This window comes from Aotus nancymaae, unplaced genomic scaffold, assembly GCF_030222135.1.
Source record: "Aotus nancymaae isolate 86718 unplaced genomic scaffold, 86718_ANA_hifiasm-v0.15.2.pri h1tg000011l, whole genome shotgun sequence".
In the NCBI taxonomy this organism is placed as follows: domain Eukaryota; kingdom Metazoa; phylum Chordata; class Mammalia; order Primates; family Aotidae; genus Aotus; species Aotus nancymaae.
In genome coordinates this window covers 57,546,480-57,560,981 of record NW_026988422.1, presented here as the reverse complement: position 1 = coordinate 57,560,981, position 14,502 = coordinate 57,546,480, and the positions used below count along the sequence as shown (strand labels likewise).

General features: G+C 42.2%; 1 protein-coding gene across 5 annotated transcripts in view; it reads right to left on the bottom strand.

Annotated features, from left to right (window-relative positions):
- Positions 1-6: 6 nt before the first annotated feature.
- The window catches only part of ZNF410 (zinc finger protein 410), a 45,433-nt gene continuing 30,937 nt past the window's right edge, over positions 7-14,502 (bottom strand). For 3 of the 5 annotated variants that reach the window (XM_012438089.2, XM_012438085.3, XM_012438086.2), the window contains exons 9-12: positions 12,248-12,373; positions 11,156-11,296; positions 9,833-9,960; positions 7-777 (exon numbers count right to left, since the gene is read on the bottom strand). In XM_012438089.2, coding sequence (XP_012293512.1) covers positions 739-777; positions 9,833-9,960; positions 11,156-11,296; positions 12,248-12,373 — 434 coding nt within the window. In that variant the 3' untranslated portion in view covers positions 7-738. Of the gene's footprint in view, positions 778-4,211; positions 6,205-9,832; positions 9,961-11,155; positions 11,297-12,247; positions 12,374-14,502 lie in introns of those variants that run through there. The other 2 variants (XM_064375032.1, XM_012438088.3) reach the window with 2 other exon arrangements.

Sequence of the window (14,502 nt, the reverse complement as noted above, 5' to 3'; positions counted from 1 at the left end):
AAGAACTGACTGGGCTGTTTTGTTTATTTAAAGGAAAAAATGAATCTCTGCATCATCTAATTTTTAACTTTAAAAAAACAAAAACATGAAATCCCTCTTAACATGCTACTGTATGTTCCATTAACAAAGAAAGCAAAATGACCAAGTAGAAGGTATAGGACAAGATAGTACCTCAGCCTGGGCCAAGGGGAGATTCAAGTAATTAATTTTTTTGCAGCCCAGTGGCAGAGTCTCTTACTCAGGTTGCTAAAGGGAGAATGTAACAAGATAATTGACATCACTCCCTTCTTCAAAGCAACAAGGCATCATGAAAGCTCAACTTCCTGGTGAAGCTCTGTTGGTGGTGGCAGGAATTATTTCATCCATGTGAAAAGACAGCTGAGTCTGGGATGAAAACTCTTCAAAGGAAAACCTCCCCTCAACAGTCATGGTGAGGAACTTCAGCCAACACAATCAAATTCACTTTTGGTCTATCCCAGAATTTTGCAGTGGGAAGAGAGGTAGGTACAGTTTCCTAGCCCACAGTCATTGCTTCATTCCTTGTCTGGATAAGATGGCAGTTAGAAAAGAAGCTCTCCTACATCCATCTTCTGTACCAGGAAAGAGGAAGAGTGGCAAAAGCAGAGTCCTGTCCTTCAAAGATTCATTCTGGTTCTGTTGTGAACTACGGCATCCTGTTCCCAGTGTATGCGTTTTGAGATCAGATAGAGCTGCTCTTCCAGGAGTCAGCACCCGTGCTCATGTCCGTCTTTCAGTTAAATCTCCTTGGTTTAGTAACTGTAAAAGATTGAAAGCAAATCTAGAATAGGTTACAGTTGAATTAGAGAAAAAACAATTCATACTAAGAAAAAAGGCTTAAGAGTGGAGGATAGAGAATGTACTGCAGGGGTGAATGAAGGGTTATCTACTTGAAAGCAAACAACACATTGACTAATAGATCCCAGTGTGGCCTTGGGACAGCACTTTAGCCATGTCATAAGGCTGGCATTTTAACTCTGGCTATCAAATATCTTGAGTCTATAAGCCAAACTATTGTTTGTGTAGTTACCTACTCACCAGTCAGTGATAGAGGAATCTCTAACTTACAGGGAAAACAAATGGTGGAAACCAAATCTCTTAAGTAAGCACCAGCCAAAGGATAGGCTGAAGGCTCAAGTAGGAGAAGGAAATAGAAAGAGGAGCTGTTCACTTTGTAAGTTCTATATGAGAACTGGAACCCACTCATAAGCAACCCAGGGGTTCCTTGGGCTTAAAAGAATACCTTTGCTGTGATGAAGGAAGATAAGCTTAAGGGACTAATGAATAATGGCAGCCAACACTAACATTCTACTCTATACACAAGGCTATATTCAAAGGAGCTTTTGTATGGTAATTCATAGGTTGGTTTCCATTTTAATATAAAAACAAAATGAGGCTGAGTGCAATGGCTCATGTCTATAATCCCAGCACTTTGGGAGGCTGAGGCAGGAGAACTGCTGGAGACCAGCTTGGGCAACACAGGCTCTGTCTCTACAAGAAAATTTTAATAATTAGCCAGGCATGGTAGTATGTGCTTGTAGTCCTAGCTACTTGGGAGGCTGAGGCAGGAGGATCACTTGAGCCCAGGAGTTTAAGGGTGCAGTGAGCTATGATCATGCCATTGCACTCCAGTCTGGGTGACAGGGTGAGACTGTTTTCAGACAGACAAAAATGAGATGGGAACAATTCAGTACAATTCAGAACAAAAACTGAGCTTATTAAAATCTAATCAAATAAATTCTTCAGCTTGAGATGTATTTACTTGGTGATCCTAATTTGGATGAAGGTAATTTATACAGTAGTATTTAATGACTGGGTTAGGCACTATGGCTCATGCCTATAACTCCATTTTGGGAGCCTGAGGTGGGAGGATTTCTTGAGGCCAGAAACTTGAGATCAGCCTGGGCAACATGGTAAGACCCACTATCTACCAAAAAAAAAAAAAATTTTTTTTAAGAGTTTAATGAGTTTCATCATGTTGGCCAGAATGATCTCAATCTCTTCACCTAGCGATATGCCTGCCTCAGCCTCCCAAAGTGCTGGGATTACAGGCATGAGCCACCACGCCTGGCCTAAAGTAAGAATATTTTTTAAAAAATTAAACGAGAGAATATAAAAGTCCAGAGAGTATAGCACAATCCCCAAAACTCTAACGATCCAGATGGTGGCTGGGCCAGGGTGAGGTCTTGTGTCTCGGCCCTTCCAGATGTTTGAAAAATCTATAGGGATTTGCAGCATGACAAAGGTCTCAACAGGTCAGGTGAGGCTCTTCAGCAACCTCATCCTCCTTGAACTCGCCGGGTGTCATTTCTTCTGCCTGTTCAGGCTTTATCTCTATTGCTTTTTCCACAGGTGCCGGGACAGGACTTGTTGGCATATGCTGATGGTCGTCTGCACTCTTGGACTCTTCCATATCTGCTCCAGCAGAGAACACAGAGCTGCTTCCAGGGACTGAAGAATGTGGCCGTCGCTCCTTATCATTCTCTGAGACTCCTGAGGCCACCTTACACTGTGGTGGCTCCTCTTCATCTGAGGATTGGTACAAGAAGTCTTGCGCCAGGGTATATTCACTTTCCTGGACTCCCCAGGCCTCCTTCACATGACATGGGCCTCCTTGGGAAGTTCCTTCAGTGGATCCTCTGTGGGAATACTTGCCCAAATCGCTGAGTCCCTGTTGAAATCCTCCAGGACTTGTTCTGAGGACATACTTAGCCAGGTGTGGTGGCGGGCGCCTGTAGTCCCAGCTACTCAGGAGGCTGAGGCAGGAGAATCACTTGAACCCGGGAGGCAGAGGTTGCAGTGAGCCCAGATTGTGCCATTGCACTCCAGCCTGGTGACAGAGCTAGACTCCGTCTCAAAAAAAAAAAATTCTTACTTTAATCTGCTTTTTGTAAGACACAAGCTGTCATTGTGTCATTGGAGCTTACATTTTATTCCTTAAGTAATTGTTCAATTGGTTTATTAGTGTTTTTGGATTTTTGTCCACTTCTGGAATTTTTGTAATTTTGATAGATGTTTTATACTTTGTTTCTTTTCTTAATGACTTTTACTTTAGTTTTTAATAAATACATGGTACAGTAAAAAAAAAAAGTTTAATGATATGGAATTTAAAGAAATTTAAACAAAATTGAAAGAAAAATGAAACCTTAAAGAAACCACATATTTCATTTGATGCTGTGTGGCAGGGAAGTAAGAATAGTGTGTTTTTAATGGAGGCCAAGATCCAGATGTTTGCAAAGGTACTTTATGAGAAATGCTATAGAATTTGTAATTTCTGTTTTTGCCTTGATTTGGGAAGCATTCTAAGATGTAGTTAAAGCTAGCTGGGAATCTCTTATACTGGTTCTTGAGTTCAAGAACGTGAACTCAATGTAAATATGGAGCCCCATTTAGGATGATCTTTAGTAAGTATGAGAGCCCAAAAGCCCTGGGGGGTCCCAGTTGGGCCTGTGCAATGAGTCTTCCATCTGAACCAGAGAGAGGTGACTTGTAGTTTTTGATACTTTTCCCATGGTAATTTCGTTTAAAAAAAAAACAACAACTGGCCGGGCGCGGTGGCTCAAGCCTGTAATCCCAGCACTTTGGGAGGCTGAGGCAGGTGGATCACGAGGTCAAGAGATCGAGACCATCCTGGTCAACATTGTAAAACCCCGTCTCTACTAATACAAAAAAATTAGCTGGGCATGGTGGCGCGTGCCTGTAATCCCAGCTACTCAGGAGGCTGACGCAGGAGAATTGCCTGAACCCAGGAGGCGGAGGTTGTGGTGAGCCGAGATCGCGCCATTGCACTCCAGCCTGGGTAACGAGAGCGAAACTCCGTCTCAAAAAAAAAAAAAACAAAACAAAACAACAACAACAACCAGGTTTGGCTCTGTCACCCAGACTGGAGTGCAATGGCATGATCATGGCTCACCGTAGTCTCAACCTCCTGCGCCCAAGTGATCCTCTAACCTCAGCCTCCCAAGTAGCTAGGACCAGCTAATTTTATTTTATTTTTGTTTTGTAGAGATAGGGTTTCCCTGTGTTGCCCAGGCTGGTCTCAAACTCTGAAGCTCAACTGATGCGCCCACCTCAAACTGATCCTCTCACCTCAGCCTCCCAAAGTGCTAGGATCACAAGCGTGAGCCACTGTACCCAGCCTCTCATGATAATTTCTGTTAACAGATTTGGTTGTTCTCTGATATGCTTGATAAGCTATTTTTATTTTTAGAGCATATTTATAGGAATTACAAGTTCATCAGTATCAGTAGACTTTGATCTATACTGCTTGGTGATGCCCAAAAAGCTGAAATGGGCATGTATTGCAAATAGCCTTCACCTTCTCTGGCATCTGAAAGTTCTTAAGGAATCAACATTCCTCACTCACTGGAGAAATGGCAAGTTAATACTTAGACCTTGGATGAGGAAGAGGACTAAGCCTGGAACCTTGAGGGACTCATAGCTTGAAAAAACTGAAGGTATTGGAGGACCCAAACTAGCAAAGAAAGAAAAGGAGGGAATAAGCATGGAAATGCCTGTGATAAGAGGAGAAGAATAATGGTAAAAGTGAAGAAAACACAAAAGAAGTGAGGCTCAGACAGAGGGTGTGTTTGTAAATATAAAAAAAAATATGAGGAAAAAGTGACAGTGCAGGATTTTCAGCTACATCATGGGCAGCACTTTCCCCATTGTGTTATTAATATTTTCCTGGCCGGGCGTGGTGGCTCACGCCTGTAATCCCAACACTTTGGGAGGCCGAGGCAGGTGAAGTCAGGAGTTCAAGACCAGCCTGACCAACATGGTGAAACCCCATCTTTACTAAAAATAGAAAAATTAGCTGGGCATGGTGGTGGGAGCCTGTAATCCCAGCTACTCGGGAGGCTGAGGCAGGAGAATTGCTTGAACCCAGGTGGCGGAGGTTGCAGTGAGCCAAGATCAAGCCACTGCACTCCAGCCTGGGCAACAGAGTAAGACCCTGTCTCATAAATAAATAAATAAATAAATATATATATATATATATGTGTGTGTGTGTGTATTTTTTTTTTCTAAGTGTTTTGGGCTTCCATTATGAAACTGGGTACTTAGGGCCCGTAGGCCCTTTGCACCCTCCTGGAGTGAAGACCATACTTCCTTTTCTTGGTTTGATTTTTGGGATGAGATCTCTCTCAGGCTGGAGTGCAATGGCACGATCATAGTTTACTGTAGCCTTGAACTCCTGGGCTCAAGTTGATCCTCCTGCCTCAGCCTCTGGAGTAGCTGAGACTACAAGTACACACCACCATGCCTGGCTAATTTTTTAAAAACCTTTTGTAGAGACAGGATCTTGTTATGTTGCCCAGACCTGTCTCAAACTCCTGGCCTCAAGTGATCCTCCCACTTTAGCCTCCAAAAGTGCTGGGATTATAGGCATGATCCACTACACCCAGTCTGTGTTATGATGTCTCCTTGAGGCTGTAAGTGGGCAGCACCTATCATACGTGGATGCTCTGAGGTCAGTTCCAAGACTCATGTGCCTAGGTTCTAGGGAACAAATGTACTATTACTGGATATTCTGTATACACAAATCTGATCATGTCATACCCTACTTCAAACCGTGCAGTGGTTCTTCAGTGCCCCCAGGATAAAATCATGTCTGTAAGACCTTTCAAGAGAGGAAGTAGCTTATCTTTCCAGCTCTCAATTTTCGAGCCCATCTCTCCATCCCATGTCCTATCATACTCAACCCTTTATGATTCCACAGAGGCGCTCTACTCCCTCTCACCTTCTACCTTCGTACACACTGCTGTCCTTCTGCCTGTTATATTCTTCCAACTCCTACTTCTCCATCAAGATGATTTCTATTCAACCCTCCCATCTCAAACTCTAAAACATATTCTCTGACTTCTCCCAAGACTGGCACTTAATACACTTAAAAACTGCCAGTTTACACTGGGCGCAGTGGCTCACGCCTGTAATCCTTGCGCTTTGGTAGGCCAAGGTGGGTGGATCACCTGAGGCCAGGAGTTTGAAACCAGCCTGGCCAACATGGTAAAACCCCATCTCTACTAAAAATACAAAGAAATTAGCCAGACACGGTGAACGGCAGCTGTAATCCCAGCTACTCAGGAGGCTGAAGCAGGAGAATTGCTTGAACCTGAAAGGCAGAGGTTGCAGTGAGCCAAGAACGTACCACTGCCCTCCAGCCTGGGCGACAGAGCAAAACTCTGTCTCAAAAAAAAAAGAAAAAATTGCCAGTTTAGGCTGGGTGCAGTGGCTTACACCTGTAATCCCAGCACTTTGGGAGGCCAAGGCAGGTGGATCACTTGAGGTCAGGGGTTTGAGACCAGCCTAGCCAACATGATGAAACCCCATCTCTATGAAAAATACAAAAAATTAGCCAGGTATGGTGGCAGACGCCTGTAATCCCAGCTATGTGGGAGGCTGAGGCATGAGAATTGTTTGAACCCAGGAGGCGGAGGTTGCAGTGAGCCAAGATCATGCCACTGCAGTCCAGCCTGGGAGACAGAGTGAGACTCCATCTCAAAAAAAAAAATCTGCCAGTTGATTGATCTGTCACTCCTCCTATCCTAACCTCTCTGTACAGCACAACTCCAGGAGTACCATACATATAGCTATGAAGGTTCTAAACTCTGCCTATAAGTTATTTGAGGCAGAGATTGTACTTTATTTACTATCATATAACTAGTAACCTGCAGAGTGCCTCACATATACTAGATAGGTGATAACTATCCACTGAATGAATTAAATTTTCGTACATGTGTCATTTATTTGGGTAACATGGAGAATTTTTAAAAGATATTTACTAACATAGGACTGGGCGTGGTGGCTCACACCTGTAATCCCAGCACTTTGGGAGGTCAAGGCTGGGGATCACGAGGTCAGGAGTTCAAGACCAGCCTGACCAATATGGTGAAACCCTGTCTCTACTAAAAAAAAAAAATACAAAAATTGAGGCCGGGCGCAGTGGCTCAAGCCTGTAATCCCAGCACTTTGGGAGGCCGAGGCGGGTGGATCACGAGGTCAAGAGATCGAGACCATCCTGGTCAACATGGTGAAACCCCGTCTCTACTAATACAAAAAATTAGCTGGGCATGGTGGCGCGTGCCTGTAATCCCAGCTACTCAGGAGGCTGAGGCAGGAGAATTGCCTGAACTCAGGAGGCGGAGGTTGCGGTGAGCCGAGATCGCGCCATTGCACTCCAGCCTGGGTAACAAGAGGGAAACTCCGTCTCAAAAAAAAAAAAAAAAAAAATTACCTGGGTGTGGTGGTGCATGCCTGTAATCCCTGTTACTCAGGAGGCTGAGGCTGGAGAATCGCTTGAACCCAGGAGGCGGAGGTTGCAGTGAACAGATCACACCACTGTACTCCAGCCTGGGCAACAGAGTGAGACTCTGTCTTAAAAAAAAAAAAATCTTAGCAATATAGAAGGGAAAAGCTCTGAGGTTTCAAATGTAAAAAAGAAAAGGCTAGGTGCTGTGGATTGGCTTGCTGGAATAATGTGTACTGGGTAAAAGAAAAAGGAGATGATTTTTCCTGAAATGATGATTTCAGGGCAACCCTATAGTGGATGAGAGAAGTTTTTCTTTTTTTTTGAGATAGAGTCTTGCTCTGTTGCCAGGCTGGAGTGGAGTGGCACAATCTCAACTCACTGCAACCTCGGCCTCCTGGGTTCAAGTGATTCTCTTTCCTCAGCCTCCTGAGTAGCTGGGACTAAAGGTACTTACCACCATACCCAGCTAATTTTTGTATTTTTAGTAGAGATGGGGTTTCACCCTGTTGGCCAGGATGGTCTCAATCTCTTGACCTCGTGATTCGCCCGCCTCGGCCTCCCAAAGTGCTGGGATTACAGGTGTGAGCCACCGCGCCCAGCCTGAACCAACCATAAGGTATTTTTCAGGGGGAGAAAAAAGGAACATAGACTATTAAGAGGATACAATGAATTACTGTCAGCTTTGTTGGATGTGATAAAGATCCTTTTTAAAAAACATTATATCTGTTAAGAGACATATACTGAAATATATACAGAAGAAATGACATGCCTACAATTTGCTTTGAAATACTCCATCACAAACAGCAACAACAACAAAAAGAGGAAAGAAATAAAACAAGAACAGTATAAAGTTAATTGTGTTTTTGTTTTTTGGGACAGGGTCTCACTCTGTCACCCAGGAGTACAGTGGCACAATCACTGCACAAAAAAAATTGTCAAAGTTAGGAAATAGGTACATGGGTTTATTATACTAGTCTCTCTCTCTCAATATACTCTGAAAATTTCCATAATAAATGCTTTAAAACAGAAAATTGAAGACAAGAAAAAATGGAGGAGAAAGAAGGCAGCTCTGTAAGTGAGACACATATGACTCATTCCAAAGCAGTTACCAGAAAAAGTGACTTGCAGTTACCAGAAAAAGTGACTTAGGAAAGAATAAATGATACCAACAGCAAAAACTAAATATAAGCAAAGACAATGGGTCACAACAATGAATAAAAAGAAAGGTCTTGGCAAAAGCATTAACATGTATGCCCAGAACCCTGTAATCTTGGGTACCCCCAGGATATTACAGAATAATTAAGACTATTCAACATAGGACGCAGAGTCATTTGAATGACGTAACAGCTTACTGTGGTAAAAGTTATAATGAAAAGAAAGAGGAGAGAAGATGGAAGAGCACCATAAAACCTAATGTAATACTGAAGGGATCCAAGCTACATAGGTTCTGACAAAAGCTTATGCATATGAAATGTACTTGTGATGAAGTCATCCACTCCCTGACGCAAGACAAATAAAATATCCTAAGATTCTAAAAGACTGACTGGTTTGCATTCTGTTTTCTGAGTCAAAGCCAAACCACAGAGTTGAAAGTGCTTACAACCTAAAACCCTTCTTCTGTTTAGATCAGAGCTAAAACCCTTCTTCTGTTTAGATCAGGCGTCACCAACCCCCAGGCCACGGACCAGTGGCCATCGACCAGTGGACCACATGGTCAATGTTAGGAACTGGGCTGCACAGCAGGAGGTGAGCAGCAGGTGAGCAAGCATTACCACCTAAACACCACCTCAGATACCTGTCAGATCAGCAGCAACAGATTCTCGCAGGAGCGCAAACCCTATTGTGAACTGTGCATTTGAGGGATCTGGATTGTGTGCTCCTTATGAGAATCTAATGCCTGATGATCCAAGGTGGAACAAAATTGATGCCTGGTGCCAAAAAGGTTGGAGACCACTGATTTAGATAATGGTTCACATTTAGCAAGCAAATGAACAAATCTGTATATGCCCATTTGGTTAAGCCTGGTATCTCCCAGACATATGACCCTAGCAGAATGAACAATAATTATGTTTAATGATTGTGTCACTATCTTTTTTGCTGAGGACTTTTTCCAAGATGTTATTTCTGGAGAAAAGAAAGGGCTAAGAAACACTTGCTCCTCTCTAGTATAGAAATTTCACCCAAGTCACACAGTCCAGGCCCTCTTCTCTGAATAACTTAACAGGTGAGGTCAACATGCATTTATTCAGTGCCCATTGTGTGCCTTTATAAAATAAAAGCTGTATCTTCATGTTATAGTGTGGCAGAGAACAGTGGGAACAGACATCAATGAAGAATGTGTATAAAAGAACTTTAAAGCTGAGAGTTCCAGGTGTGACAGACCAATCTTCAATTCGTAAGACCCTAACCCTCTCCTTTCAAGCTGAACTCATGCTTAATTTAAAAGAAAATACTCATTTCAAAGTTTCCAGGAAAGGGAAACTGGAGACTTTTTCAGATCCTCTAAATTCTCAATCCTTCCCCACCTTAGGTGCCACAGAAACAAAGGGCAAGAGACCACTTTACCTCTTGTGGATTTACTGCAGTTAAGACAGAAACTTCATATGATTGCCTCCCTGACTGCATGGTCACCAAGTGATGTGTCACATCAGGCACTGAAGACAGGGAACGTGGGGATCCTTCAGCAAGCACTTCTGTGAAGCAACAGAAAAATGTTTCAATGAAAAGTGAATCCAGAGATGTACCTATCTGGATCATTAAGCCTCTCATTAACAACTCTAAAACTCTATTCCTCTATTTCCCACATTCCTCTATTTCTTCCAAGTTAATCCTGTCTGATAAGCACTATCAGTGAATTCAGAAAGTATTATAGAAACAGAATAGAAAAAAAGACAAGAAATCTTAATTCAGGATTTAGAATAATACAGTATTAGCATTGTTAACTGAATTAAAACTATGTATGAAACGGGGCAAAAGCTGCTTAGGCAAGCAGGTCAGGGAACCAAAGCCACCCTTAAAGCAGTCACCAATGATACTGATAGCACTCACTGACTGAAAATGATATGAAGAACAAAACACAAGATCTCACAGTTACTAAATGTTCATCAGTGGGATCACCATGAAAATCTTCTAGAACTATTTTAAGGATATACCACTTAGCCCTCAGAAAATCAAAAGTTTCTTCTAGGGGTTTTCTAGCTGCTACAACTCTTTTATACTGTACCATATAATTTGATGTTCGCGTACACACTGTCTTTTATGCACTCAATGCTGTTTCCCATATATATGAAAGCTTTCACTTCTCAACTGGATTTTAAGCTCCCTAGCTTCTACTTTTGTCTTTCCCATGGTGCCAGGCACACAGTAGGCACTGAATAAATGCATGCTGACCTCACCTGTTAAGTTTTTCAGAGAAGAGGGCCTGGCCTGTGTAACTTGGGTGAAATTTCTATACCAGAGAGGAGCAAGTGTTTCCTAGAGAGCCCTTTCTTTTCTCCAGAAGATATGGCTTTTGAAGGTATGGAGAAATTGCTTTATATCTCCTCTGTAAAACCTGGTTATGTTCTGTTTAAATGTTTTAAAAGTTAAGTTCTTCCATAACTGCAATAGGAAAGATAGAAATAGTTGGGCTAGGATGCTAGGATTATGAATAATTTTTTCTTAAGATTTTTTCTTTTTATTCTTTGTTATATTATCTTCAATGAAAAAAAATTTTTTTTAAAACAGACTCACTTATCCACCCCAGAGAATAAGAACACAAATGCTACTCAATCATACCACAGCTATTCGTAAGAAATGAGATTTAAACCTCCACTGTGGAGACACGCCATTCCTTAGCCCCTAGTTGCAGCCCATTTTTCCCAAATAAAGGAGAGGTGGAAGTCTTACCATCATCAACTCCCAGGATAGAATTGGTATTTGGTAGGTTCAAGGACTCTCCACCAAGGCTGGGCTGGGAATTCATAGACACCAGGTTTTTACTGGGTACTGAAGCCTCTTCAAGCATACTACTGCCCATTAGTGGCTCAGCTGCACAGAGAATAGGTTGTGAGAGACATACAGCAGTCAAGGCTGTGCCTGGTCCTCATTTTCTTTCAACAGGAAGCTGGCCTTCTCTTTCATTACTAGAAGTTAACCTATGTATTGGATGCCACCTCCTATTTCACCTACTTTCGAGAAACAAGAAAAAACCTAGAAGGGAAAGAGTAATAAACCCAATGACCCTTGCTTGTTTTCAGCATCTGAAGAATCAGTATATGAAACAGGATAGGTGGATCTTTAGAAAGGAATATTTGGAACAATTAAGGAAAGATATGGCAAAGGAATAAGAATTAAAAAGAGTTGTCAAATTTCAGGCAGGGCAAAAAGGTAGTCACAACTGGTAAGCAGAAAATGCTTCCAGCCTGGCCAACATGGTGAAACCCCATCTCTACAAAAATACAAAAATTAGCCAGGCATGGTGGCACCTGACTATAATCCCAGCTACTCAGGAGGCTGAGGCAGAAGAATCCTGAACCCAGAAGGCGGAGGTTGCAGTAAGCTGAGATGGCGCCACTGCACTCCAGCCTGGGTGACAGAGTGAGACTCTGTTTAAAAAAAAAAAAAGCTTAAACTTTTGCCATACAGAAATCTTTTGTCATTGTGTTACTGAAATCCTCGTTCATGGATCAGCACTAGTTACCATCAAACTCACTACAGGAACTCTTAAAACTACAGATTCTGGGATCCTGCAAATTATCTCATTCATTAGATTGCTTTGTTTTATTTGTGGGGGGACAAGCAACAAAAAATATATAAATTTTAAAAGCTTGCAGATGATTCTACTGTATAGCTATGTTTGGAAACCATCAGCCCATCAAATGAGACCAGGTCTATCTACCCAAAACAGAATCAGAAAATTTCCAGATAACCAGGCAGGACAGTGATTTGTCTCTTTGAACCCTGGGAGGGATAGCCCTCCCCTACACCCACCCTCCTCACCAGTTTGCTCCTGCTCTTGACTCCCAGCTGCTCCCAGCTGCAAGTGATGCTTTCTCATATGCACATTCCTGCTTCCACTCTGAGAGAAGGTCTTCCCACAGACTTGGCACTGATGAGGCTTCTCTCCTGAAACAGGGACCAGGTTAAACAGGGAAGCCAAAACAACAGAAGAGAATATACTCAAGACCTAGATGAAAAAACTCAGAGAATGTTAAACTGAATATAAACAGCTGCTCCTTTTCCCATTCCCCACCTTTCCCAGTCTCTCAAACTTCAGTACATGGGGGAAGGCAGGAAGAGTACACTGTGCAGGATTTAGCACACTCCCTGCTCCCAGCCCCTGGTCCTTTCCAGACCTGCTCTACTGCTGTCTTCACAAAATCTCTTTGGTATAGGATCATGACAGCCAAAAAAATATGCCTCCTTTTTCAGATAGTCTTCCAGGGACCTCTAGGACATGTACTTTCCTCGAGGACTCCAATCCTGGGTTCCTAATATCCCCTTGTCATACTCCCTGGCACTACTCCTTAGGATCATCAACATTCACACTGGTGGCTCTTCTAACATGATCTAAACTGTCTTCTATGTCTTCAAGTCCTAAATTCTCCATTTCCATTCTACCTACCCAGACAACCATACTTAGAAGCAAGGGTCAAAATCTCATGTCTACAGGGGACTGATAGGCAGCAAAAGTAAGTAAAATGGCCAAGTGGGGGCCATAGTAACCTAGAGAGTACCTTTCCTGGAAAAGGGGCAGCTGTTATTCCATTCTAGCCAACTGTTGCCATATTTGGATTAAGGCCTACCACTGCCAGATTCTCTGTTGTTGTTTTTTTTTAAACACACTGGAAATAGGATTTTTAAGTAGAATCTCTCAATTTCTAAATGCTAGGAACAAATTTACAATTGATAAACACATGGTACAGCAATCTTCATTGCTGATTATATTTTGCTGGGAATGCAAAATACAAAAACCTCTTTGGGAGAATCTGACAATATCTAGAAAAATTGTAGATGCACTTGCCCTTTGACCCAGGAATCCCACTTCTAGGAATATGTCCCAAACTACAGTGACAAAATGTGAAATAATCTATGCACAAGGTTATTCATCACTGCAACATTATTTTAAATGGCTAAATACTGGAAACAATCTAAATATTAATCACAGAGACTGACTAAAAAGCTATAGATATTGCAATAGTCCTGCACAGAAAAAAAAAAAAAGGCTATATAATAGAAACAGGGTAGAATATTACAAAGCTTTAAAACTAAAAATTGAATCACCATTTGAACCAGCAATCCCATTACTGGCTATCTACTCAAAGGAAAATAAACTTCTCTACCAAAAAGACACCTGCACTCACATGTTCACTGCAGCACTATTCACAACAGCAAAGATATGGAATCAACCCAGGTGTCCATCAATGGTAAATGAGATAAGGAAAATGTGGTACATACACACCATGGAATACTATGCAGCCATAAAAAAGAACAAAATCATGTCCTCTGCAGCAACATGAATGCAGCTGGAGGCCATTATCCTAAGCAAATTAACAAAGAAATGGAAAATCAAATACATGTTCTCACTTATAAGTGGGAGTTAAACACTGGGTACATATGGACATGAAGATGGGAACAATAAACAACAGGGATTCCAAAAGTGGGTACAGGGCAAGGGTTGAAAAACTACCTATCAGCTACTACGTCCACTGCCTGGTCAACAGGATCATTAAAGCCCAAACCTCAGCATCACACAATATACCCTTATAACAAACCTGCACATGTACCCTCTGAATCTAAAATAAATTTATTTTGGCCAGGCACAATAGCTCACACCTGTAATCCCAGCAGTTTGGGAAACTGAGGCGGGTAGATCACGAGGTCAGGAGATCGAGACTAGCTTGGCCAACATGGTGAAACCCCATCTCTACAAAAATACAAAAATTAGCCAGGCGTGGTGGTGGGTGCATGTAATCCCAGCTGCTTGGGAGGTTGAGGCAGGAGAATTGCTTGAACCCAGGAGGTGGAGGTTGCAATGAGCCAAGATCACCCCACTGCACTCCAGTCTGAGCCACAGAGTGAGACTCTGACTCAAAAAAAAAACAGTATACTATGATACCTTTATGTAAGTAAGAAAAGGAATCATACGCTCCAGTATTTCCATAATCAAAGACAGACAAAAACAACTGCTGGACAGGATGTACAGAAACTGAAATCCTCATACACTGCTGGTGAGAATGTAAAATAGTACAGCC